This window comes from Schistocerca americana, chromosome 5 (assembly GCF_021461395.2).
Source record: "Schistocerca americana isolate TAMUIC-IGC-003095 chromosome 5, iqSchAmer2.1, whole genome shotgun sequence".
NCBI classification, from domain to species: Eukaryota; Metazoa; Arthropoda; class Insecta; order Orthoptera; family Acrididae; genus Schistocerca; species Schistocerca americana.
The window spans coordinates 601,779,190-601,805,664 of record NC_060123.1 but is presented as its reverse complement, the minus strand read 5'-3'; the positions used below and the strand labels follow the sequence as shown (position 1 = coordinate 601,805,664).

At 45.3% G+C, this 26,475-nt stretch overlaps 1 protein-coding gene across 1 annotated transcript in view; it reads left to right on the top strand.

Annotated features, from left to right (window-relative positions):
* The window catches only part of LOC124616576 (sodium/hydrogen exchanger 9B2-like), a 275,126-nt gene that overhangs the window by 20,874 nt on the left and 227,777 nt on the right, over nt 1-26,475 (top strand). Inside the window, exons 4-5 of the mRNA XM_047144896.1 lie at nt 4,028-4,210; nt 22,844-23,019. Coding sequence (XP_047000852.1) covers nt 4,028-4,210; nt 22,844-23,019 — 359 coding nt within the window. The remainder of the gene's footprint in view (nt 1-4,027; nt 4,211-22,843; nt 23,020-26,475) is intronic.

The window sequence follows — 26,475 nt, the reverse complement described above, 5'->3', positions numbered from 1 at the left end:
GTTACCCAAGGATTTCTACTAGCTCTCGTCTTTTTGCCTACTTGCTCCTCTGCTGCCTTCACTATTTCATCTCCCAAAGCTATCTATTCTTCTTCTACTGTATATATTTCCCCAACCCTTGTCAATCGTTCCCTAATACTCTCCCTGAAACTCTCTACAACCTCTGGTTCTGTCAGTTTATCCAAGTCCCATCTTCTTAAATTCCCAACTTTCTGCAGTTTCTTCAGTTTTAATCTACAGTTTGTAGCCAACAGATTGTGGTCAGAGTCCACATCGGCCCCCGGAAACGTCTTACAATTTAAAACCTGGTTCCTAAATCTCTGTCTTGTCCTATTGCATGTACAAATGCTGAATGACTAATGAAAAACCTGAATCTGTATTTGTTGTGGCCCATCTTATTGCATTCGAAAGTTGTTATAAGAGGAGAATAGTGCGATTTTAAGTATTATGAATTCTGACTTAGGCAGAAAAAAATTTAGATGAAATTGAAAGCATTTCAGAGATCTTACGCAGCTGTTGGGGACGACATCCAGCACACATTTAGTGGTCAGTTGAGTTCTTACCAAGCACCGATATGGATTAATTCATTTGACAGCTGTTCAAAGCCTTTTTCTCATTCTGATAGTAGAGGCATCTAAACACGATCCTGTATAACCCACGTGTGCCGTGACAACGGCACGGTTAATTTCCCTGCCGTTAGAGAGTCATTTTCTGTGGCTTGTGACACAGTGGTCGCGAAAGGGTGGATGACACCTCATTGCTGTGAGCGTCGCCGTAGGTGAAGTGATCACGAGGCCGTTTGATGGAGTCATTTGCTGCACAGAGACGAACAAGTGGGCAGAGGTGAGAGCGAGGGCTTCGTGAAACTGGTGCGTTGCGGTTCTGTCAGCTGAAAGTCACTACAGTCTGTGTGGGGCACGGCTGCTGTGTGGCCACAACAGCCCGATGAAGCAGTTGGTGTCTCCTGGCCGGACAGACAGCAGTCCCCGTGTAGGCGGAGAAAGGGCTTCTGCATGTCAAGAAAGCACTGGCTGAGTTCTCTAGCAGCTGGCGGTTGCACGTTGTTGGGTTTATAGTTGATACAATGCCATATGTGGTATATGTGCAGTGCATTTGGCGTATTTGTTAGCGGCAAGAGTCTTCATGGAAGTCTTTGATTGCTGAATAACAAGTTGTGGTTGTTTATTGATGGCACCCAGGTTTACAGACACGTGCAACTGCGAGTGAGAGCATTGCTGCTTGTGCTGTGAGTGTGATCACCTGTATTAATTCTAAACTACACGCTTTAAACTGCGCCATGAGACTGCTGAGAATTCATCTTGTTACGTGTCCAGTGTGAATAGTCAATTGACCGTATTATTGTATAAGAGTTATTTAGATATATGCATAGGTAATTTTGTAGAACGTTGGGTATAGCTTGTTGTATTAGCTATCTGGTGAAAGTGGTAGAAGTAGACCTATGTGTAGTGTTTTAAGATCCTAGTTAACACATGTCTTCCGATCTTATGTTTTACTGCTGAAGTTGCCTCAGATATTACAACTGGTTATAGCCTAGGGGCAGCCGTTGTAAATCACTAATGTTGTTGTCCGGTTATGTACACTACTGGCAATTAAAATTGCTACACCAAGAAGAAATGCAGATGATAAATGGGTATTCATTGGACAAATATATTATTCTAGAACTGACATGTGATTACATTTTCACGCAGTTTGGGTGCATCCATCGATCCTGAGAAATCAGTACCCAGAACAACCACCTCTGGCCGTAGTGACGGCCTTGATACGCCTGGGCATTATTGAGTCAAACAGAGCTTGGTTGGCGTGTACAGGTACAGCTGCCCATGCAGCTTCAACACGATACCACAGTTCATCAAGAGTAGTGACTGGCGTGTTGTGACGAGCTAGTTGCTCGGCCACCATTGACCAGACGTTTTCAATTGGTGAAAGATCTGGAGAATGTGCTGTCCAGGGCAGCAGTCGAACATTTTCTGTATCCAGAAAGGCCCGTACAGGACCTGCAACATGCGGACGTGGATTATCCTGCTGAAAAGTAGGGTTTCACAGGGATCGAATGGAGGATAGAGCCACAGGTCGTAACACATCTGAAATGTAACGTCCACTGTTCAAAGTGCCGTCAATGCGAAGAAGAGGTGACCGAGACGTGTAACCAATGGCACCCCATATCATCACGCCGGGTGATACGCCAGTATGGCGATGACGAATACAGGCTTCCAATGTGCGTTCACCGCAATGTCGCCAAACACGGATGCGACCATCATGATGCTGTAAACAGAACCTGGATTCATTCGAAAAAATGACGTTTTGCCATTTGTGCACCCAGGTTCGTCGTTGAGTACACCATCGCAGGCGCTCCTGTCTGTGATGCAGAGTCAAGGGTAACCGTACCCATGGTCTCCGAGCTGATAGTCCATTGTGCTGCAAACGTCGTCGAACTGTTCGTGCAGATGGTTGTTGTCTTGCAAACGTCCGCATCTCTTGACTCAGGGATCGAGAAGTGGCTGCACGATCCTTTACAACCATGCGCTTAAGATGCCTGTCATCTCGACTGCTAGTGATACGAGACCGTTGGAATCCAGCACGGCGTGCGGTATTACCCTCATGAACCCACCGATTCCATATTCTGCTAACAGTCATTGGATCTCGACTAAAGCGAGCAGCAATGTCGCGATACGATAAACAGCAACCGCGATGGGCAACAATCCGACCTTTATCAAAGTCGGTTCAAAAAATGTGTGTGAAATCTTATGGGACTTAACTGCCAAGGTTACCAGTCCCTAAGCTTACACTCTACTTAACCTAAATTACCCTAAGGACGAACACACACACCCATGCCCGATGGAGAACTCGAACCTCCACCGGGACCAGCCGTTTATCAAAGTCGGAAACGTGACGGTAAGCATTTCTCCTCCTTACACGAGGCGTCACAGCAACATTTCACAAGGCAACATCGGTCAACTGCTGTTTGTGTATGAGAAATCGGTTGGAAACTTTCCTCATATCAGCACGTTGTAGGTGTTGCCACCGGCGCCAGCCTTGTGTGAATGCTCTGAAAAGCTAATCATTTATATATCACAGCAACTTCTTCCTGTCGGTTAAATTTCGCGTCTGAAGCACGTCATCTTCGTGGCCAGTAGTGTAGTTCAAATTAAAATTTAAAACAGTCGTGATCGCAATCTTGTTAAAATATTTTTTTTTTATTGGAGTGAGTGACCGGTTTGGACTCTATGAAAGAGTCATCTTCACACTCCAGAGCGGTTGATGGACACTGCTGAATAAGTTACACGAGCGTCGAGGGTTGACGGAACTCATCTTGCAGTGTTCATGCACCGCTCTGGATTCTGAAGATGACTCTTTCATAGAGTCGAAACCGGTCACTCGCTCCAATGAAAATATATTTTAACAAGTTTGCTATCAAGACTGTTTTAGATTTTAGTTTTAATCAATCTGATGCCCAAACTAACTGTAGATTTCTGTACAATGTGACAGTTACGTACAGTATACAACTGAAGCCCCAATACATGTTTTGAAAGACTTGAGTCTGCTTGACTGTGCCGACCTATGACTGCTGCCGTGTTGACCACAGATTTAGACTTGACCTAGACTTGGCGCTAGTGATGGGTGCTAATAATAATAATGTCATGTGACTAGGGCCTCCCATCGGGTAGACCGTTCGCCTGGTGCAAGTCTTTCGTTTTGACGCCACTTCGGCGACGTGATTATTAGGACAACACAACACCCAGTCCCTGAGTGGAGAAAATCTCTGACCCAGCTGGGAATCGAACCCGGGCCCATAGGATTGACAGTCTGTCACGTTGACCACTCAGCTACCGGGAACAGACAGTGCTGGGTTCTGGGTTTACCTGACTCTGACGACCTGTGGCTACTTCCCACACACAGTCAATTGGTGCCAATGATGGGTACTGCCTGACTGTGCTGACATGTGAATGGTGCCAGCAGTCACTTGGCGCTGGTGATGATACTGATTTTGTCTGACTGCTGCCCACAGGCACTTGGCGCTGGTGATGATACTGGTCCGCGCTGGTCTAGATTTGGAGGCGCCAGCGCTGCGCCGGCTGGCGCCACATGTGGTCAAGTTGGCAGCCCTGCCCTGGGCTGTGGAGTGCACGGCTGTCGCTGCCACGACGCACTTCCTGCTGGGCCTGCCCTGGATGTGGGGCTTCCTCGTGGGGTGAGTTTGCCATATTCGTACAGACCTAGCAGATACATGTACATATATACTTCATTCGGCAGAGAATTCAATTACGAGGGTCAGTCTGAAAACCGTAAATTTGTAATAACAAATCAAAATTACGCGCCGTTATCCTGTAACTTGGTAAGTGTGCTAAAAACAGCGTGCAGGATGGCCTGTAGGTGGCAGCATAGTGCAGATGCACACATACCGTCGCAGTATCAGTATAAAGATGGCCGCCCCACTTGCGTCTTGCACCAGGGAAGAACAGCGTTCTGTTATTCGGTTTTTGCGTAGTGAAGGTCTGAAACCTATTGAAATTCATCGACGAATGAAGGTTGAGTACAGTGATGCATATGGAGTAGGAAGTTAGCAAATGGTGTGGCTTCAGTGGAAGATGCTCCTCGTCCAGGTCAGGCACAACGTGCTGTGACTCCACAGAACACTGCAGCAGTAGAAGTCATAGTGAAGGAAAACCACCGGGTGACACTGAATGGCATTGCAGCATGTTTACAGATTAGTCATGGGTCGGCACAGGACAATGTGCATGACGTGCTCCAGTTTCACAAACTGTCTGCAAGATGGGTGCCACGGCAGCTGACTCCTGAAATGAGAGAACGACGCATTGATGCTTGTGAAAAACTTCTTCGGCGCTTTGAACGAAGTGATGGCTTCCTTGCAAAAATCTTTACTGGAGACGAAAACTGGGTTCACTTCCACCAACCGGAAACGAAGAGAGCGAGCAAGGAATGGCGCCATTCCTCTTCACCAAAACCAAAGAAGTTTCGAACCATCAGCAGGGAAGGTTATGCTGACTCTGTTTTGGGACGAAAAAGGCGTCATTTTGGAGCATTACATGCCTAGAGGGACCACTGTCACCAGTACATTATACACAGATCTCCTAAAAAATCATCTGCAGCCTGCAATCGTATCAAAGCGACGTGGATTGCTGTCAGCAGGTGTCCTTTTGCAACATGACAATGCAAGGCCCCACACTGCCCGTACAACAGTTGCAACAATCACAGACCTGCATTTTGAGTGTCTTCCTTATCCGCCATACTTACCAGACCTTGCCCCAAGTGATTTCCATTTGTTTGGACCACTCAAAGACGCACTGGGAGGAAAGAAGTTCCGTTCTGATGAAGAGGTACGCCACGCGGTGCATGAGTGGTTGCGCGGACTACCAAAAGAATTTTTTTCTAAAGGAATTTATGCACTTTTTAAGCGCTGGAGGGCTTGTATTGAGCGTGGGGGAGATTATGTTGAAAAATGATACAACTTTGTACCACTTCTGCTAATGAATGATTTAAAAAAAAAACTATTTAAGGTTTCATTTGACTCACTCTCGTATATACTCCATTCGGCAGAGAATTCAGTTACATTAACTGTCACAGTCTTCACATCGGCGGTGGCATCAGTTCCTCTCCACAATCCAAGGTGACCTTGTTCCCCTTCCCCAGCACACCCGACCCGAAAGTGACACCACCCCCGATGTTGTCATTGCCTCTGCCAACCTCCTTGGGCGTATCGCTGTCGCTGTCCTTGACCCCACAGGTAGCGATCACCTCCCTGTCCTTCTCACCATAACGTCTGCTCACCGCCCCCCTCCGCCTCCGCACCCTGCACCCCCTGCCAAGGTCGTCCATGACTATCGCCGTGCCAACTGGGATGCCTACTGGGATTCCATCTCCACCCAGGTCGAAAGCCACCCTTTTACCTATCGCCATCCTGACGACATCATCCACACCTCGTCCTTCCTTCAGAAGGTAATTACTGACGCCGTGGAGGCCCATGTTCCTACTAAAACCATCCAACCACACCGTCCCACTGTCCCTCTGCGGGCTGTCCTCCTCCTCCGTGAATCCCGCCGCCTCTATCGCTCCTTCCTGCGCACTCGTGACAGGGATACACTCCAACGCCACCGGCAAATACAGCGACACATACGGAACCTTATTACAGCAACGAAACGCCGCGACTGGCGCCAGACCTGCACGCAACTCAACGCCACCCTCCCTATCAACTTCTCCAAGTACTGGTCCGCCTTCCATCGTCTTACTGGTTCCCTTTCCGCTCCCCACTACCCCCTTCTCCATAACGATCGCCCCCTTCCTGACAACCTCAGTAAGGCCAACCACTTCGCTTCCCACCTTTCCGAGGTCTTCTCCATCCCCGATGATCCCCACTTTGATTATTCTCTTTTCCCCACAGTCATGGAATGTGCCGATACCTCGGTCGCTCCACTTGCTCCTAGTCTCCAGTACTTGGGGCAGTTGCCCCCCTCCGACGTAAACACTCCCATCACAGCACAAGTCATTAAACTTATCCTCCGGTCCAAACACAACACAGCCCCTGGTCACGACTGTGTCACCTACCGTCACCTTCGCGAAAGCCCCTATTCCTTCCTGACTGTCCTCGCCCATCCCTATAATGTCGTCCTCTCTACTGGCTTCTACCCTGACCTGTGGAAGACCTCCCGCGTCCTCTTATTCCTCAAACCCAACAAACCCCCTTCTGCCGCCTCTTCCTATCGTCCCATCTGCCTCACCTCCTTCTTCAGTAAGATCTCTGAATCCATCCTCTCCCACCGTATCCATCAGCACCTCCTCCCCCTTACCCCGTGTGGCTTCCGACCCTCCTTCTCTGCTGACGACCAACTCCTCAACCTTGTTCACCTTCTGTCCCTCCAGCTCAACTTCCGTCGCTCTGCCATTTTTGTTTCCCTTGACCTCCAAATTGCCTATGACCGTGTATGGCATCCCGGTCTCCTCTTTAAACTCCAAACCTACGCCCTGCCTATCAATTTTGTCTGTCTGGTCGCTTCCTTCCTCTCGCACCGTCCTTCCTATGTCACCCTCCACAACACCAACTCCCGTATCTTTTATCCCACGGCTGGCATCCCCCAGGGTTCTGTGCTCTCCCCTCTCCTTTATCTCTTGTATACAGCTGATATGCCCAAGCCACCCCCACCAGTCCACCTTCTCCAATATGCTGATGACACCGCCTTCCTGGCTCTCTATCCTACCCTTCAACGGTCTCAACGTACCCTCCAAACCCACGTTAACCTGTTCATCACTTGGTGTAACCAGTGGTTCCTCCGTCTCAACCCCTCCAAAACCCAGGCAATCATCATAGGCCGCACCACTCGCTCCTTTTGCCTCCATGATTTCTACCTCACCCTTTATGGTCGTCCTATCCAACTCACCCCCACCCTGAAATACCTTGGCCACACCCTTGACCGACACCTCACCTGGACCCCTCATCTCCTGACCATCCAGCAGAAAGCCCATTCCTGCCTCCGCCTGCTGAAACTCCTGTCTGACCGGACATGGGGATTGCATCCTTCTACCATCCTCCACACCTACAAATCCCTCATCCGTCCTATCCTCTGTTATGCCAGCGTCGCCTGGATCTCTGCCCCCACCCGCTTTTACAAGGCCCTCAAAATCCTTGAATGCCATGCGCTCCGCCTTGCCTTCCTTATCCGCCTTCCTTCCCCCACATGGCTCCTGTATGAACTGATCCCCTTCCCCCACCTCCTCCTGTACCTGTAACATCTCTGCATCCTTTACATTGTTCGCAGGCTTGATCCCCCCCACCCTCTGGTTTTCTCCTTCCTCTCCACCCCCCGCCTGTTGCCGCGCCTCTATCGCTGTATCCCTCCCTCTCTCCACCTCCACACCCTCCATCTCCTTCATCAGGGCGATTTCTAACGCCTCCCCCTCCCGGATGACGAACTTCGCCGTGACATCTACCCTTCCTTCCAACTATAACCTGGCCTTGTTCACCCCCCCCCCCTCCCCAGGGCCCCCTTTTCCTCTTTCCTCCTTCCCCCAGAGCGGATTTTCCTCCGTCCCCCCCCCCCCTGAGACCCTGCACCCCATACTTGCCTCTCTTCTTCCCACATCCCTCCCTACCTGGCCCTCTTCCGCGCGCCCCCCGCTCACCTCCCCCATCTCTACCCCTCCCTCCCTTCTTCAGGTCTCCCTCATCTCCTAGCGCCTGGCAGATCCTCTGTATTGATCATCATCAGTGTGCCACATCAGTGTTGTGTTTAGTGCTGTTTCTCGTGTGCGTCTAGAGGTGTGATTTTAATTGTGAACTGCCTTGAGGTTCGCCATCAGTGTTACGTTATGTGCTATGCCATCCGTCGCTACCTTTATGCTCCTGTCGTACTGTGCCTTGTGTTCTTTTAACCATCGCAGTGTGTGGCTTTTTGTGTGTGCTACTTTAAACAGTTTTTTATCTCCATTTTACAGTCACCCCGTTTTTTGTCTATTGCCTTCCATGATGTTCCCCCTTTTATATATCTATGTTCACCTTATTCTCTCCTTTGCTGTTTTTAAATGTCTTCTATTGTTTTGTTCTATGTCTTTCGGCTGAAGAGCAGCGCCTATGCTGCTGCCAGCCCGCCTCGATGGGGAATTGAAATACAATAAAGAAAAAAAAAAAAAAAAAAAACTGTCTTCACCGTCACAGAACGCTGCATTATGCACCCTTCTAAGACAACGTGTTGTACCAATGAGACTACAGTTTTTAGGGAGTGTTTCGGTACTTTTGTCTTAAAGGTTTGTGTGTGTATGTCCACAGTGCCTAAAGGCCGGTTTACTCGACGTCGCAAGTTTGCGTATCGAAGTTTGGAATCTGCGCAGCGGCCACTGTACATGTGCTCAGCGCAGTTGCTCAAGCCGCTGTCGAAAAGAAATAGTTTCAGCTAGGGCTGTTGATGAATTATCGATTTATCGATAATTTTCCCAAAAAATTCGATTTGTTCTTCGGTGTAAGTTTTCACAGATATGTAGGTATATCGACTCCGAAATGCCAATATCGAGTGCCGATACTTTTATTTTACATTATACTTTTTCGCAATATTAGGTAAATATTTAAAATTGTTCTTTTGAAATTGCAGTAGAACGTAATTTTACTTTCACTTTGTGAAATAATCTTACTACTTTTTGAGATTTCATCACTTCCAGTCTTTCTCTTTGACTGTGGGAAACAATTATAGATAGCACAAAGAAGTCCGATTACAGCGGGGGCTGGCGATGCGAATAGAATAAGATTAAAATATGAAGAGACAGCTCTGTGCTATTTCTTTACATTGGCATTCTCCAAAACGGTTGCTGAAAATGATGAACAAAAATCTAAATGACAAGACTGGTCTTTGCGGCCGGTTGTCACATGTGATGGGAAATGCTGACGTAATCGGCGCCCGGCGCTACCATCAGAAACTGCAACATTCATGACGCAATTTTGATATTACAGCTGCTAGGTCGCTGGCGTTTGCAGAAATGATAAAACTGGAAGTCGAAGTATTCTAGACAAATCCGATATGTGACGAAACCGAACGACATACCCATCGGACACCTTTCATTATGCCGCTTACATGCAGTTACCATTGTTAGCAAAGTGATTATCGCCAAGTGTGAACGTGCATCATTCTCCTTTCAATTCTTGCTCTAAGGGGGATAAGAAGACTACTAGCTTGTTGATGTACAGAATATCTAGTAATAAAACAATACTTAGTACACAGCTGTAAAACTAGCAGTATTTTTACAATGTGCTGGTGAAATTTTTGTAGGCCGATACGTCCATATTTTTTCCTTCGACATATCGGTAAGGCGATACTCCTTTCGACGTATCGATACTTCTCCTCGCTTTACCGAAGACCAATAATGGTATTATTTTAAATATCGATATTCCGGATTCCCAATATTTTTGAAAATATCATCAGCCTTAGTTTCAGCTTGTTCCAAATTTGGTAGGCTTAAATTAAAATAATGGTTATCATATAAATAAGAGACTATATGGTTTCACTGCACTGAACTGTGCATATTTCCTACACAGCAAAATAGGAGAATGTATATAATTTCGACTCTATTAGTACTTCACTACTTTGCATTCAGTTCAGTATAGGACATAGTCGAAAGAGATTGGATGCAGTGTAAAAGACATTAATAACATACAACTGGTAACAACGCCTTCACATTCAACCACGCATTACTGCACTGCTATTCATACAGGCTTACTCAGTTACTAGGCGTAAATAATGAACGAGTGTAGAACTCCAATATCCCTTTAAAGTAGTAAATCTTCGAACTGTCTCAAGTACCTCGCTGGCGCCGTTTTTCTTTAACATCTGACATTACGTTATCTGGGTCTGAAATACTACGCAAACGCAGAACAGATGAAGAAATGAACTCTTTATCCTGAGGTCAACCGTCACCGCTAGCGAAGTATATGTCCACAAAACATTTCAGCGAAAACTTTTAAAAAAGAAAACTCCTCAACGCATCCCCCTCAGATGGCCCAGTCGATAGCTCGTCGAAAACTGAACACGGGTCACGAATGAACACGGGAAGAAGGTCTACCGAACTGTGAAAAAAGAAGCAAAATAGAAACAGCGAACAGTGCAAGCTCCAGATGTGCGACAAAGAGCAACTTCCACGTATCCTACCGTCGTGCTTCTGTGGTTACGCTGTTGGACTACAGAATAAGAGACCAGTGCTCAAATCTCCCTCATGGCCCCTTCTTTTTTTTCTTCTTCACAAAATTATGAACTGGCCGTCCGGTCATTGAAGTGTCTGTTCGCTATATTCAAATTTATGTCTGTGTCGTGGTGTCACGTCCGTTTGTAACAGCGAAGTGTAACAAAGGGACATTCAGACGTGCGACCTCCTATTTCTTCTGCCCACGTAACACGTTTAATGACTCTTGCGTTTTGTTTTGGAAGTTTTGACGCTTGAATTCCTTTGTCGTAACGTAATTCACATTATTCGTTATTTTCATTTCTCTGATTGGTCTATGCTTTCACTATTCGTCACATTTAGCTGCGAAGGTAATATATTCCTACCACATGACTCATAGTCTATAAGTCTGCAGCTCGTGGTCTCGCGGTCGCGTTCTCGCTTCCCGAGCACAGGGTCCCGGGTTCGATTCCCGGCAGGGTCAGGGATTTTCACCTGCCTCGAGATGACTGGGTGTTTGTGTTGTCCTCATCATTTCATCTTCATGAAAGTGGTGAGATTGGACTGAGCAAAGGTTGGGAATTTGTACGGGTGCTGATAACCGCGCAGTTGAGCGCCCCACCAACCTAACATCATCATCATCATCATATTCTATAACCAATGTATAGTATGACAACTACCAAGACTAGAGAAGGATAAAAGACACGTGAATAATCGGACGGATAGTGCATACATCTGTGGAAAAAAAAAAAAAAAGAAATAGAACGCGAAGGAGATTCGAACACAGTCCATCACCGTAACCACATAACCACTACGTCGTCGCGTTTGTGATTCGATGTTGCACATCTTAAGCTTTTCTTATTTTGCTTCTTTTTTCACAGTTCAGTTCTTCTTATTTTCATGCTTGATTGTGTTCAGTTTTTGACAGGATATCCACTGGACCACTTTACCACTAAATCTGAAAGGGTTGCAATGGGATGTTTCTCTTGTAAGTAATCAAGTCAAGACAGTCGAAGTTACATCAGCCGCAATGTTCTCAGGGAATGCTCGTCCTCGCAGATCAAATATCGAAAAGATTAACATGACATTACGAAATAACAGGAGCATGCAATGGAAGAGTTGTAATGCCCAGATTCTATCAGATTGAAGACGCAAGTGAACAGCAACGAAATCCTGATCTCTGATTGGAATAGTTACAGTAAGGATAGGTTGTCACAAACGGTAGTGGCTCAGTTATACAGAGTATCGTTTGCAATTTTCGTGCGATGAGGCGCGGGGTGGGGTGTGGACACTCACTTCAAATTGCCACAAGTAGATTGGAAGAGTCATGCTATCAAAAGTAGTGCCAGGGACAGGCATTTGCGTGACATTGTTCTGAATGTCTTGTCCGATAAATTGAGCAGATAGTTAGAGAATGAGAGAATCTTAACCAACAGAACACAAGTAGCAAATATACGTAACAACCATTTCTTAAGTGTAGGCGAAAAAACTGGTGAGAATAGTTCAAAAGAAAAAGCCAAGCAGTACATGGAAGAGTCAATTTTGAGAAATCCTAGTCAGATTAATTTTCATCTAACAAACTCTTGTGAAATAAGGAAAATGATTAAATCTTTGAAAAATAAATGTTCTGTTCTAATAGATGACATCTCTAGCAAAATATTAAAACAACGTGGAGCAGTTACGGCTGATGTTCTGAGTCATATCTGTAAAGCATCACTAACTCAAGGTATTTCCCAGACAGGTTAAAATATTCCACTGTCAAGCCTCTCTACAAAAAAGGGTACACCATAGATGTCAATAATTACCGGCCAGTATCCTTGCTTACAGCATTTTCAAAAATCTTCAAGAAAGTAATGTGCTCAGGAGTAGTTAGCCATTTCAACAGTAAGGGGATACTTAGTAAATCACAGTTTGGATTCCAAAAACGGTGTTACACTGAGACAGCAATATACAGTTTCACTGCCAACATAATAGAGTCTTTAAATAGTAATATTTCAGGAATAGGAATTTTATGTAACTTATCCAAAGCGTTTTAATGTGTGAACAACGACATTATGTTACAGAAATTACAATATGGTATAAATGGAACAGCATATGAGTGGTTAATACATATCTTCAGAACGGTAAGCAAAAAGGTTCTTTATATGGTTTAAGTGATTTAAGGAAGTTTCCCAGTTCATCTAACAGGGGTGAAATTACATTAGGTGCTCTACAGTGTTCGATCTTGGGTATCCTTCTGTGCTTGATATATATGAATGACCTCCCTTCTTATCTGAAACAAGAAGCTAAACTGACACTGTTTGCTGATGATACAAGCATAATTACTAATCCAATCAAAGAAAGTGCAATAAAAAATGATAAAGATAATGTCTTTGGAAAAGTTATTGATTGGTTTTCTGCGAGTGGGCTTGTTATGAACTTTGAAAAAACACAGTACATCCAATTTTATACTGCAGGGAGTACAGTTCCTTCAATAAGTATAACACGTCAACAGAAGTCAGTATCCAGGGTAGAGCATACTATGGTAAGCTTTTGGACGTACATGTAGATAATAATCTTAATTGGAAAATTCATATTTTGGATCTCCTAAAGCGACTAGGTTCAGTGACTTTTGCAATCAGAATAATTGCTAATTTTGAGGATATAGAAATTAGCAAGCTAACATACTTTGCATACTTTCACTCTCTGATGTCATAAGGAATTATATTTTTGGGGTGTTTCAACACTTAGGCAAAAAGTATTCACTGCTCAAAAGAAAGTGGTTAGAATACTGTGGGGGGCTCATAGTCGCACATCTTGCAGGCATCTGTTTAAAAGGTTAGGAATTCTTGTAACAGCCTCACAGTACATTCACTCAGTAATGAAACTGGTTCTCTACAACGTTAACCAGTTTAAAAACAACAGTGACATTCATGATAATAATATCAGAAGAAAGAAAGACTTACATTGTCGTTTACTTACCTATCTTTGGCACAAAAAGGGGTAAAATATGCTGCTGTTAAACTTCTCAATAAATTACCAGTTGAAATAAAATGTCTGACAGACAGCAGTAATAGCTCTAAAAATAAATTGAAATCATATCTCTTTGACAACTCCTTCTATACCATAGATGAATTCTTGACTAGGAATAAGTAAATATTTAGGTATAAATTATGCATTTTGTGCCATTTAAGGGAATGAGGCAGGCAATAAAAATTTTAAGCTTTTTGAAAAGTCCCTTGACTGAGGTGTGCATTTCGTGCGCACTTGACACGTTCCACATCATAACGGTTACCGTGAGATTGATCAGTCGAACACGTAACTAACTAACCAATGGGTGAATGTTAACGTCTTACACCTCCTAGCAACAAACATACCTGAACTTATCAAGTTAGTTTACGTTTTGGAAGGCATCTGTGATCATAAAAGTGCGATAGCAACTGCGACTACGAGCTTACAAGGAATATTAAGAAAGGTAGGAAGACATTTTTGCTTAGCAAGATTGACAGGACACAAATTGCAGAGTAGCCGAGTAGTCAGCAGCAAAAAATTCAGTGAAGAGGAAGAAGATGTGGAGCACAAATGAAAAGAATTAAAATCATCGTCCAATATGCCTTTGACAAGTATGTTCCTAGCAAGGCCTTAAAGAATGGGAAAAACTCACCGTGGTTTCATTGTCGTGTTGGAAAACTGCGCCGTAAAGGAAGAGTCCTGCATCACAAGTCGAAATCTAGCTGAGAAACAAAAGCAGAACGAAGTGAAAATGGGCGTAAGGAGAGCAATGAGAGAAAAGTTCAATGACTTTGAAAGCAAAATTTTGTCAACCAATCTGAGTAAAAACCCTAGGAGGTTTGGATCGTATGTAAAAATCAGTAAGTGGGTCAGAATCACTCTATTCATTCGGTCGGAGACCATACTGGCACCGGAACGGGAGATGACAGAGCGAAGGCCGAAATAATGAATTCGGTCTTCGGAAACTGTTTCACAGTCCTTTTAATAATCGTACGAACGTCGAAATGGCAGATACTGAGATAACCGACCGCGGAACAGAAAAGCAGCTACAGTCGCTTAGTAGTGGAAAGGTACCAGGACCAGATGAGATACCTGTAAGATTCTACAGATATTATGCTAAAGAACCTGCTCCCCTTCCAGCAGCAGTTTATTGTAGATCGCTGGAGCAACGAAGGGTATCTAGCGAGTGGAGGAAAGCACAGGTTATTCCTGTTTTCAAGAAGGACCGCAGTACAGATACACACAATTACAGATGTCAGTCTGTTGTAGAACTATGGAACATGTTTCATGGTCAAGAATTGTGACGTTTTTTGAGGACAAAAATCTCCTCTACAAAAATCAACATAGATTCCGCAGACAGATATCTTTCGAAGCTCAGCACGCTTTGTTACTGTGTGAGATCCATAGCGCTGTAGACAATGACGATCTGGTTTATATGGTGTTCCTTGACTTCAAGAAGGCATTTCACACCACCCCGCACTGCCGCCTAGTGAAAAAAAAATCCGAATGTTGTGGACTGACAAGACAGCCAGTCCACAGTGACGGGTAACCGAAAGGCACGCGCTTAAACTCACGCAGGCTGGCGTGAGGCCTGAAACAGGATACGTAATGAATGCTATAAAGAAAAGTACGTAGCTGCTGGAATACTTAACTTTAATCCACAATTGGTGAACATTGGTCTTGTTACTGTACATGCTTCATTAGATACATAGCAAAGGATAAATGGCGCCTTGCTAGGTCGTAGCAATTGACTTAGGTGAAGGCTATGCTAACTATCGTCTCGGCAAATGAGCGGGTGATTCTCAGTGAACCTTTCCTAGCAAAGTCGGCTGTACAACTGGGGCGAGTGCTAGTACGTCTCTCTAGACCTGCCGTGTGGTGGCGCTCGGTCTGCGATCACTGACAGTGGCGACACGCGGGTCCGGCGTACACTAATGGACCGCGGCCGATTTAAAGGCTACCACCTAGCAAGTGTGGTGTCTGGCGGTGACACCACAACGAACTTATCGAGTAACGGACCAGATCTGTCACTATATTCGGGACTTCCTTGCAAGCAGAAATCAGTACGTCGCTCTTAATGAAACAACATCTACAGATGTGAAGGCAATTTCCGGAGCACCCACAAGAAGTGTGATAGGACCTTTATTGTCTATAATGTGTTTAGATGATCTAATAGAAAGCGTCAGAAGTTCCGTAAGACTGTTCGCATATGGTATGGTTTTCTATAACAAAGTAGCAGTGCTAGAAGACGGTATCGATTTGCAGAATGACCTGCTAAAGATTGGATGGTGCAGGCTCTGACACTTGACCCAGAACGTTAATAAATGCCACATACTGTACGTACGTAGGTAAAGAATCCAACCACTGCACAACTACACTGTTGATGAGAAACAACTCGAAGCAGTATCATTCGTATAATATCTAGGAGTAACTATCCAGAGCGACCTTAAGTAGAATGACTACACAAAACAAGTAGTAGGAAAAGCAGATACCAGATTGAGATTCACAGGAAGAATCGTAAGGAAACGTAACTCATCCACGAAGGCAGTGGTCTATAAGGCGCTTATTCGAGCGATTCTTGAGTATTGTTCATCAGCATACTATGATTACGAGGTGGGCTGATAGAAGAGATGGAGAAGATCCAACGAAGAGCGGCGAGTTTAGTCACGGGCCGTTTAGTCGGCACGACAGCGTTACGGAGGTGCTCAACGATTTCCACTGGCAGAAGTTACACAAGAGAGGGGTTGCGGATATCGGAGATGTTTACTATTGAAATTTCGAGAGAGCGCTACCCAGGAAGAGTGGGGAAATATACTACTTCCTGCCACATACATCTTGCGTAATGACGACGAGGAGAAAATTCGAGAAATTAGAGTCAATACAGAGCCTTACCGACAGTCACTCTTCTCGGGCGCCATTCGCGAGTGGAATGAGGTAGCGGGTAGGGGGTATCAGTTAGTGATTCTAGAGGTACACTCCGCTGCACACCGTTAGCTGACTTACGGTGTTTGCTGTAGATGTAGAACTGATTACAATACTTTTTCGCTGAATTAATCATTTTCTTCTTATATGCAAATGTGTATAACTGTTCAGTGAAAGGAAAAGATCGTGTAAAAAGTGCAGGAAAAAGTCTCAAGAGTTTGTGACTTCAAATCTGAATTTCACCAACATGAATCAAAATAATTTAAGAAAATGTATAACATAGCTATTTACCTGATCCACTGATCTCGTACACTACCCTCCATAAGTCTGGAAACATCTAGTAGTTATAGACAATGGAAAGGAAATAAAGTATAAAAATGCATTTTGTTGCTTTCCAAATGTTTATGAAGCTCAAATAATACACAGAAAGCTGCAACAATTAAATTTTCGATTCCTCAAAATAGTCCCCTTTGCTTTCACTGCCTTGCCCACTCTCGGCATGCGCTGCGTCAGTTTTGCCAAGGTTTCAGTTGGAGTTAATCTCCATTCTTGCTGCAGGACCTCCCACAATTGTGACCCACTCATGATTTCCCGTTTTCGGATCCTCCTGTCCAATTCATTCCACAGCCCGCTCGATTGGGTTGCAATCAACGGAATGTCTTTCAATATTTTACGAACCTCTAGAGACTTCACATAGTTCTGACACAAGCGAGACGTATGTTTCGGGTCGTTGTCTTCCTGCAAGACAAACCCTTTCCCAATCAGACGCAAACCAGATGTCTTAGCATGTCGCTGGAGAATGGCATGAAAATCCTTTTGGTTCATTTTTCCATCTATTTTCACCAAATATCCGACTTTATTCCCTCCAAAGGATCCCCATACCATCACAGAACCTCCATGCTTTGCAGTTGGAATTACGGACTGAGGATTCAAGTGTTCATGGGGTAAACGGCGTACAAATTGACGGTGTTTACTTCCAAATATTTCGAACGTGGATTCATCAGTGAATAAGACTTTCCCAACCCTCCGCTGTCCAATGTTGGTGTGTCTTAGCCCACTGAAGCCTTTTCTTCTTGTTAACAGGGCGCAACAGTGATTTCCTTGTTGCTGCGTAACATCGGAGGTCGTTGTCTACCAGGCGTCGTCCTACTGTTGACTCACTCACCGGCGTGCCCCTAGTTGCGTTTACTTCAACAGTCAATTCACGGACAGTTTTTAATCTGTTACGTTTACTGGTCACTACCAAATACTTTTCCTGGCGTTCTGATATTTTCGTGCCGCCCGCGGTGGCTAGCGGTTCTAGACGCTTCAGTCCGGAACCGCGCGACTGCTACGATCGCAGGTTCGAATCCTGCCTCGGGCATGGATGCGTGTGGTGTCCTTAGGTTAGTTGGGTTTAAGTAGTCCTAAGTTCTAGGGGACTGATGACCTCAGATGTTAAGTCCCGTAGTGCTCAGAGCCATTTGAACCATTTGTTATTTTCCTGGATGCTCCAGAGCGAGGACCATCTCCATAGGAGCCTGTTTCTCGATGCCGGTGTATGGTTTAGACAACTCCGCTGATGGAAATCATCAGTTTCTTTGCTATTTGTCGGACACTACTGCCTTCTTGGTGCAAAGTGATTATCATTACCCGTGATTCATAAGGAATCCGGCACTTTGGGGCCATTTTCAGTTACTTTCGCGGCGTGTTATACCTTTATGCAAACGCAGCTACAAGTGAACAGAAATGTAAACAACGTACCTCTACATAGTCATGCGGTGTATTCGCGCCACCTGGCGTGTTTAATAGAACTGCTTGGGCAGGTAACTTCGGTTGACGTCAAACGTAGCAATACTAGTATCTTCCAATATGCATGTATATGTACAATAATTAAGTGTGCGATACTGTACGTGTCATTGCTATTCCGTACTCTAACCAATAACTCACACAGATCACTTCCATCATGCTCCGTTGTAATACGCAGCATGGTGTTTCCTAACTTATGGAGGGCAGTGTACATGTCACTGTCAGATAGTTTCTGTCACGACAGAATCACTAGCCTCATGATTCTAACTTTGTCTCACACTGTGCTGCACATTTCTCCGTTGTTTGGCGCAAATAATACTTGTCATTGTAATTAGAAATTCAGACATGGATCCACTTTAAACTGACATGGTCTCCTTGGGCCATAGACTAAAGCAAACCAGATGAAGGCTGCAGTGCCTAACAAGGAAGAACACAGGAGAAGGAGCTAATGAACCAAGTACCAACATGCCGAAGCCATATTTCACCGTCTACTAGGTATCTTTTTTAAATTCCATTGATGGGAAAATAGAGAACGTTTCTCATCTAAAATATTTAGGAGAAACTATTCAGGAAAATGGTCTGGTAAATGTTAGATACAAAATGGAAGCAGCCTTTAGTCTATCTATCTATCTATCTACACTCCTGGAAATGGAAAAAAGAACACATTGACACCGGTGTGTCAGACCCACCATACTTGCTCCGGACACTGCGAGAGGGCTGTACAAGCAATGATCACACGCACGGCACAGCGGACACACCAGGAACCGCGGTGTTGGCCGTCGAATGGCGCTAGCTGCGCAGCATTTGTGCACCGCCGCCGTCAGTGTCAGCCAGTTTGCCGTGGCATACGGAGCTCCATCGCAGTCTTTAACACTGGTAGCATGCCGCGACAGCGTGGACGTGAACCGCATGTGCAGTTGACGGACTTTGAGCGAGGGCGTATAGTGGGCATGCGGGAGGTCGGGTGGACGTACCGCCGAATTGCTCAACACGTGGGGCGTGAGGTCTCCACAGTACATCGATGTTGTCGCCAGTGGTCGGCGGAAGGTGCACGTGCCCGTCGACCTGGGACCGGACCGCAGCGACGCACGGATGCACGCCAAGACCGTAGGATCCTACGCAGTGCCGTAGGGGACCGCACCGCCACTTCCCAGCAAATTAAGGACACTGTTGCTCCTGGGGTATCGGCGAGGACCATTCGCAACCGTCTCCATGAAGCTGGGCTACGGTCCCGCACACCGTTAGGCCGTCTTCCGCTCACGCCCCAACATCGTGCAGCCCGCCTCCAGTGGTGTCGCGACAGGCGTGAATGGAGGGACGAATGGAGACGTGTCGTCTTCAGCGATGAGAGTCGCTTCTGCCTTGGTGCCAATGATGGTCGTATGCGTGTTTGGCGCCGTGCAGGTGAGCGCCACAATCAGGACTGCATACGACCGAGGCACACAGGGCCAACACCCGGCGTCATGGTGTGGGGAGCGATCTCCTACACTGGCCGTACACCACTGGTGATCGTCGAGGGGACACTGAATAGTGCACGGTACATCCAAACCGTTATCGAACCCATCGTTCTACCATTCCTAGACCGGCAAGGGACCTTGCTGTTCCAACAGGACAATGCACGTCCGCATGTATCCCGTGCCACCCAACGTGCTCTAGAAGGTGTAAGTCAACTACCCTGGCCAGCAAGATCTCCGGATCTGTCCCCCATTGAGCATGTTTGGGACTGGATGAAGCGTCGTCTCACGCGGTCTGCACGTCCAGCACGAACGCTGGTCCAACTGAGGCGCCAGGTGGAAATGGCATGGCAAGCCGTTCCACAGGACTACATCCAGCATCTCTACGATCGTCTCCATGGGAGAATAGCAGCCTGCATTGCTGCGAAAGGTGGATATACACTGTACTAGTGCCGACATTGTGCATGCTCTGTTGCCTGTGTCTATGTGCCTGTGGTTCTGTCAGTGTGATCATGTGATGTATCTGACACCAGGAATGTGTCAATAAAGTTTCCCCTTCCTGGGACAATGAATTCATGGTGTTCTTATTTCAATTTCCAGGAGTGTATATCCGAATCCCGCTCCAGCTACTTCCGGGCCTGGCTGCTGACGAGTCCTCTCCATTTGGCTCGGTCCTCCCACCACTTTTCTTCCTCCACTTGCTGCCGGGTCACACCTCTCCTTTCACTCCCATTTTCCATCGTGTTCTTGAGCGCCCTCTAGGTCTTTTCCCATCCATCTTTAGGTCTTCCATAATTTTGGGGAGTCTCTGTTCATGCATCCTCTTAACATGCCCATACCATCTTAATCTCTTTTTTTCAATTTCTTCTCTCATACTTTCTTGTTTAATGTCCTTTCTAAACTCTACATTCCTTATTCCGTCCATTCTTGTTGTTCCCTTAACTGCTCTGAGAAATTTCATTTCCCTTGCTTGCAGTCTGCTCCAGTCCCTTTCTATCATTGTCCATGTTTCTCCACCATAGGTGACAATAGGGAAGTAATAATTCTTATACATAAGGAGTTTTGCTTTTTCTGAAACTTCCTTAGTCCAAATCAAGTGTTTTATTGCTTGGTAGAAATTGCCTCCCTTCTGTAACCTCCTATTAATTTTGTTGTTAATTCTTCCATCCCTAGATATTTCACTTCTTAAATAAGTGAAACTTTCTACCACATTGAGGAGTTCTCCATCCATGGTAATATTTGCGTTGATCCCTTTCTCTCTTCCAAATACCATTACTTCACTCTCATCTTTATTTAATTTTAATCCATATCTTTTCATTATTTCCTTCCAAGCATCAAGCTGTAATTGTACATCTACCTCTTTATCATCTTACAAAAGATACCTATAACAAAAAGTGCTTGTCAGATTACGCAGAACTGAGACACTACAAGACAGTCACCAAACTAGAGTTTCTTTATGGGATTCGAGGACTCACTTTAAACAGAAATAGAGACATTGAAGGAATTCGTACTGGACAAGAAAAAGTAGTCAAAAATCTTTTTGGTCCCAATTGTAGTGAAGAAGGAAGATACAGTCGAAGAGCAAATAAAGAAATTGAAAAGTGTGCTAAAGTTTTCAAGGATATGAAAAACTTATGTCAGCATGTATTAGGAGATGACAGTGGAGCACTCTTGAGGCACGACAATATTTACTGCACCTTCTTTCTTTTTAGTACCTCAGCATGCTTTTCGCAATCTCAGTTTAGCATCAATGGCAGCGGTGGTGTAAGCGCCATACTGCGAGCTGGCTAGCACAGTGTGTGGAGTGGTGATGGGGAGCTCGCGAATGAGTCGTTCAAACGAACGCTTCACTTCCGTGAAGTGTGAACCAACCACTCAATTTCAATGAACTGGTACTTCAAACTCTTCACAGATAGCACACTCCACACTTTTTTCTAGTTCACTCACTCTCTTCCCCTCTCCCTCTCCCACTACATCGGCGCTACGTCACTCATCCTCCCTTCACTTCAGTCCTCCCTCTGCTGCCTGTCGACGAATCGCGCGGGGTTTGTGGGGAACGATAGGTTTACATGGGGTTTTGGTGGTGAGGGGCGAGGGGAAGGCAGCGTCAGCTGCTACCTGCAGTGCTGACATCATTACCCGTGACTATTTGTGCAGTTATACTTCGCGTCTACGGGTAGCCTATCGTTGGCAGCGCTTGCAGACAAATGAATATTAAAGATATAAACGAAGGGGCTTGCTGTGTGAGCACGCACAGCCAACATGAAAATAAAAGGTTTGTTAATAACACTGAAAGAGGGATTTTACCTGAAATCGTACCAATGACTACAGGTGACAGTTTACGTTTTTAATCTGGAGGGTTATTATTCTCAACAAAAATAAAATCTAAAGGAAAACTTCTGAATAATTACTTAACGTAAGTATATAGACTGTGACAGTGGTAAACGTACTCATTCTATTTTGGATTAAATTTTACAAGGAACATAAAATTGGACTGCATTTCGTTGGTAGCCCTATTTTTCAGTTCATGAATACAACAAATAATATTTCATTTGGCAGATAAAGACTTTTTTGGACGCTTCATGAGGAAATTTCGAGCAAGATTAAATGTAATACCTTCTTTATATGTGACAGGCTTCTGTGTTTATCTTTCCTTTGTCCACTTCGACCATGCTCTATTTAAGTTAACTCAGACGCTGTAAGAGCGTAAGACGTTGCGTGCACGTTACTGCATAGTTCGGCCATCTGTTGGTGAAATTATGAAGTATTACGAAGCGTCATTGTACGAGCGAGGCGAAGCGAGCGTAGCAGCGGCTGAGCGGCGAACTGGGCAACTTCGCCAGTCTTCCGTACTTCACGAATGAACTACTTCATTTGAACGCTTCACGGCAAAGAGTGAAATGAATGAAGTAGTTCACTGGAATGAACGAGTTCGACCCATCTCTAGTGTGCAGTGTACAGTAGCGGACACCTGCGCGTTCTGCGGTGGTGACGTGTGGCGCCCCTGTTGACAGGAGCGCCGTGTCGGCGGTGGCGCCTGCCGTGGTGGTGCCCAGCCTGCTGCGACTCCGTGCTCGCGGCTACGGGGCCGCCAAGGCCATCCCCACGCTCATCATCGCCGTCTCCGCCATCGACGACGGCGCCTCTGTCGCCATCTTCGGCGTCATTCTCAGCGTCATCTTTTCGGAAGGTACGCCGGTGATTCTGTATCTTTATCCAGGTCGCTCGTATACTCCGTCCATCATAAGCGCAACTCTCATGTAAACATTACTCTACGTCAGGGCTTAACAACTGGCCGGTTTTGAGCGCGAGTACTCGCGTCTGCTCAGGCACGTGCTCGCGAGCAGGTGCAAGGTCGCGGAGTAGGGATGGAGGGGAAATGCGCGCGCACGTTTGAATGTGATCTCGCGTTCTTAGCAGATTTAACTAGCCATCTGAATGCTTTGAACATTTTACTACAAGGTAAAGATCTGCTAATTACTCATTTCATAGATCGAATACGAGCTTTTAAAATGAAATTGACACTTTGGGTGAGTCAGCTGGAAACAGGAAACCTAGCTCATTTTCCGAAATTATAAAAATGGCTCTGAGCACTATGGGACTTAACATCTATGGTCATCAGTCCCCTAGAACTTAGAACTACTTAAACCTAACTAACCTAAGGACAGCACACAACACCCAGCCATCACGAGGCAGAGAAAATCCCTGACCCCGCCGGGAATCGAACCCGGGAACCCGGGCGTGGGAAGCGAGAACGCTACCGCACGACCACGAGATGCGGGCCTTTTCCGAAATTATCATCCATGCAAGATGTCCACAAAGACTGTGAACGTCATTCACATAGTTAAGTTGATCAGCGCTTTCAAGATCTGACAGCACTAGACAGTGATTTTGATCTGTTCTCTCCATATTCAGCGCATATTTAAGAGATTCGTCCTGAGCTGCAGCAAGAATTTATTGACCTGCAGTGTGACAGAGAATACAGAGACAAATTTCAGAACAAGAAAAACATTTTGGAATTCTACAGACACTTCCCTCAGGATAGATTTCCTCGTTTTGCACAAACTGGCAGCTACAATAATATCAATGTTCGGCTCCACGTATGTTTGTGAAGAACTGTTCTCTGCAATGAAATGTAACAAGACGCGCTTGAGAAACGCATTGTCTGATCGAAATTTAAACTGCACGCTGCGCCTAAAATGCACAAGAACAATTACCCCGAACATAGACGCAATTGTAAAGGGCAAAAAGTGCAAGATAACCGAGAATCCCACACTTCAGTGACACCTTTTATTGTGTAACAGTTCACAAATTAATGCGAATGTAGAGGCATACACTAAGCTAATAAAATTTTGTGGCATGTGTACATTCTCCTTTATTTGTTTCATTTGTCGCAGTAATAATTCGTGAGTGATATCCCTGCAGGTGGCCGCGGATTTACATTGACTGGCGGCAGCTGTTGTGTGCCCCACGTGACTGTCCCCACTCTCCGCTCTGGTCCGGTAGTGGGGGTAGCGTGCTCGCGCTGCTGCGCTGCTCCGTGCTCGCGCCTTGCTGCTCACAGCTTGCTCTGCGAGCACGTATGTCGTGAAGCCCTGATCTACGTATTCTTCCATGTTTGCTGGAACAACATTGGATTTTGTTTCACGTGGGTCAGAAGAAAAGCTGTCTCGAGTATAGTCAGGTACGATAACGAGGGGGGTACGTTTTATGCTGTGCATTGAGCGAATATCGACTCAGCGATGATAGGGGGCAACAGCTTTACCGGCACATTTAACCTGGAAAGCACTCGCTGTGGCGCTAATCTGTATCGTTCATACCGATCGGTGCAGTAGCTTAGCCTTGGTAGTGACGTCATTTTCTGTTCTTTATCTGAAGTTGCTATTCTGTAAGCTTCTCAGACCTGTTACCGATCGTACTCGCGCAGATTTTTCGACAACTGTACCGAGAGGAATTTCGTGGCAGATTAAAACTGTGTGCCGGACTGAGATTCGAACTCGGGACCTTCGCCTTTCGCGGGCAAGTGCTCTACCATCTGAGCTACCCAAGCACGACTCACGACCTGTCCTCACAGCTTCACTTCTCTCAGTACCTTATCTCCTACCATCCAAACTTCACAGAAACTTCTGTGAAGATGTGAGGACAAGTCGTGAGTCGTGCATGGGTAGCTCAGATGGTAGAGCACTTGCCCGCGAAAGGCAAAGGTCCCGAGTTCGAAAGTCTCGGTCCGGCAAATAGTTTAAATGAGCCAGGAAGTTTCGTATCAGCGCACACTCCGCTGCAGAGTGAAAATCTGATTCGGTACCGAGATGTTTTAGATTTCGGTATGGCTCTCTCGTTCGGTTCGGTGTGATTTATTTACATCTAGAATTCCTTATCTTAGACATATTGAGCGGTTTTAGCTTCAGATTTAGTGATTGTGTTACTGAAGAATCACCAGGATGCGCCTGGGAGTTCATAACCTACAATTTTCCTTTGTTAGAAATATGGTTTTGTATTGTTGTTACTGTGAATGATTGTAACATAAAAAAAACAGTTTCGGTCAATATTCTTACAAAATACTTGTTATTATTATGTAAATATGTATTTTTATGTAGTTAGGAGTTTAAAAAAATCATTAAATTTCAAAAGGTCGGCCCTGCGTACATATATAGCATGAGTGTGAGCTGAAATTACTAGTGACTTCGCATAATTTTTTCCGCAAGTGATTTATGTATTAATTATCGAAACGCATTTAAAACTTTTACGTAACAATGCAAAGCAATTTTGTGTAGCATGAAAGAGGAAACCTTTCAAAATTTCAGGCATTTACGGCTTACTGCTGCATCATTTGGCAATGAAGTCAGCCTGCGTCTCTGTTGACTGGAATTATGTGGAATAAAGTGCAGAAGGCAGGCGAGTTCTAGTAGCCCAGTGGAAGCCGGTACGGTAGCTCAGCGTGTTCGGTTACAGGGTTAGGTGCCGTGTGTTATAAAAAGAAAACTGACTGAATGTTTCAAAGACGAACTTCAATGGATGTCATGGGACGTCCGCCCCCCCAAACAAATGCAACAAAAAAATTGAGATCGACAAAAAAAAAAAAAAAGTGGGTAAGGCAACAGACCGCTGTGTGAAAGGTCGTAGGTTCGCATACCGCTGGGTACGAAAATATTTTTTCCACTTTCTGTTTGTAGCACATTCTGAGACTCCGTTGGTCGTCGAAGTTAAGCATTTTTCTGAAATATTCGTTGTTGTTTACACGTAAGAGCGTGCTTTGCTCAGTAATGAGTGTCTTCGATTTCGTGACTTCCATATGTTTGACAAATGAAAGATGAAATTGCTGTGCATGAACCAACTGACAGTGACTTTCGTACTTTTTCTTGTTACAAATAATTCACCATTTTTTTCTGACATGTAGCAATTTCCGAGTGTGTGGTCTGACAGGAATCTAAGAGCACAACTTAAAAAATGGCAGGATCGCAGGATTCGAACCTGCGACCGTAGCAGCAGCGCGGTTCCGGGCTGAAGCGCCTAGAACCGCTCGTCCACAGCTGCCGGCGGCGTGTGCTTGTTGCCGTATGTATATCTCCCATGTTTTTTCCGTATTAGTGAAGGTTTGTAAATGGTTAACTATTTTAACCACACTTACCACCAGATTTTCAACGTC